Source organism: Corvus brachyrhynchos, unplaced genomic scaffold, assembly GCF_000691975.1.
Source record: "Corvus brachyrhynchos isolate BGI_N302 unplaced genomic scaffold, ASM69197v1 scaffold150, whole genome shotgun sequence".
Taxonomy (NCBI): Eukaryota; Metazoa; Chordata; class Aves; order Passeriformes; family Corvidae; genus Corvus; species Corvus brachyrhynchos.
In genome coordinates this window covers 3401914-3403172 of record NW_008236162.1, presented here as the reverse complement: position 1 = coordinate 3403172, position 1259 = coordinate 3401914, and the positions used below count along the sequence as shown (strand labels likewise).

The 1259-nt window shown below is 57.7% G+C and overlaps 1 protein-coding gene across 2 annotated transcripts in view; it reads right to left on the bottom strand.

Moving 5' to 3' along the window:
• Positions 1–6: 6 nt before the first annotated feature.
• The window catches only part of GINS4 (GINS complex subunit 4), a 6415-nt gene continuing 5162 nt past the window's right edge, over positions 7–1259 (bottom strand). Inside the window, exon 7 of one of the 2 annotated variants that reach the window (XM_017732150.1) lies at positions 7–1230. In XM_017732150.1, the coding sequence (XP_017587639.1) occupies positions 321–1187 (867 nt within the window). In that variant the 5' untranslated portion in view covers positions 1188–1230 and the 3' untranslated portion in view covers positions 7–320. The remainder of the gene's footprint in view (positions 1231–1259) is intronic. The other variant, XM_017732156.1, reaches the window with a different exon arrangement.

The following is a 1259-nucleotide window of genomic DNA, read 5'->3' as shown; positions in this document are numbered from 1 at the left end:
CCCCCCGCGGCTCCCAGCGTGGCTCAGACAGGGCCGCGGGTCCCAGCCCACAGCCCCTTCCTTGTCACTCCCCATCTCTCATGTCTGTTGCCCTGCGAACCTACAGGCAGGAGTTACTTCAAGCAGCAACTTCCAGCCTCTGTAGCAGCAGCCAGCAGTGAGGAAGCTTCTGCAGAGACTGGCAGCTGCTCATAGAGCAGCAGGCTGTGAAGGAGCTAACAAAAACTGTGAGCAGCACCTTCTGCAACTGACCCCTCCCCGAAGATCCTTGTACCAGTTGGGACATGGAAGGGACCTGCATCTCTCCCCATGCTGCCTTCCTACCAATAAGGAGCCTGGGTCTCTAAATGCCGCCAGGTCTTCAGGTGAGAAAGGACTAGAGCAGCAGCCCCAGAGGTGCCAAGATGCTCCCAGGCCCTGCTGGCACTCTTCACGGCATGGGAGGGAGGGCGGATCATGCCCACATGGCGGATCTTGTAGTTCTTCCCATGGTTGTTGTCCCAGTGGGTCTTTTGTCCACACTGGAAAGAGATGCAGAACTCTGTGACCCTATGGGAGATGGATGGCTTGGGCAGGATAAGCTCAAAAGAGAAGATGTCTGTGTCAGCTGAGCCGTACGTGCTGTGCATGTACTGGCAAGAGATGTCCTGGAAGCTCTTCCAGCCATCAGACGTGATGCGGACTGTCACTTTCTTCTCATACTCAATGTTTCTAACCTTCACTGTCCCTGACAGAGCACGGTCCTGGATCAGACAGCTCTCCAGGCAGACAAAGTTGCTGTGCAGGCTGTTGCGGAAAGTCACGTAATTCGCAGATGGCTGTGGGAAGTCCAGCACATACCTGCACACTTCTGGGTGTAAGTCCCGCAGCTTAGGTCGGAAACAGGCAAGGTCTGACAAGGCATGCTGCAAATCACAGAGGTCCTCCTCAATCTTTGAGAAGAAGCGGACAGCCGTCAGTGAGAGCCCCTTCATATCAGCAAACACAACCCGCTTCTTCTTCTGGCCCTTGGAGCTCTTGGTACTGTCTCGCCGCTCCGGCTCAGGTTCTGCGCTCAGCTTCTGGTTGAGACAGGATCGGAGGGGTTTGCGGCCTCGGTTGCCCCGCAGCTCTTCGTAGGAGTTCAGCAGCTTGCGGATGGGGGGCGAGTGGCTCAGGCAGAGCCGCACGGCCAGGTCCACGGGCATGGCTGGGGGGGCAACAGCCCGCCCGCTGCACACCTGGAAAAGCCTGGAGGCGAAGAGGGGGTCAGACAGCGC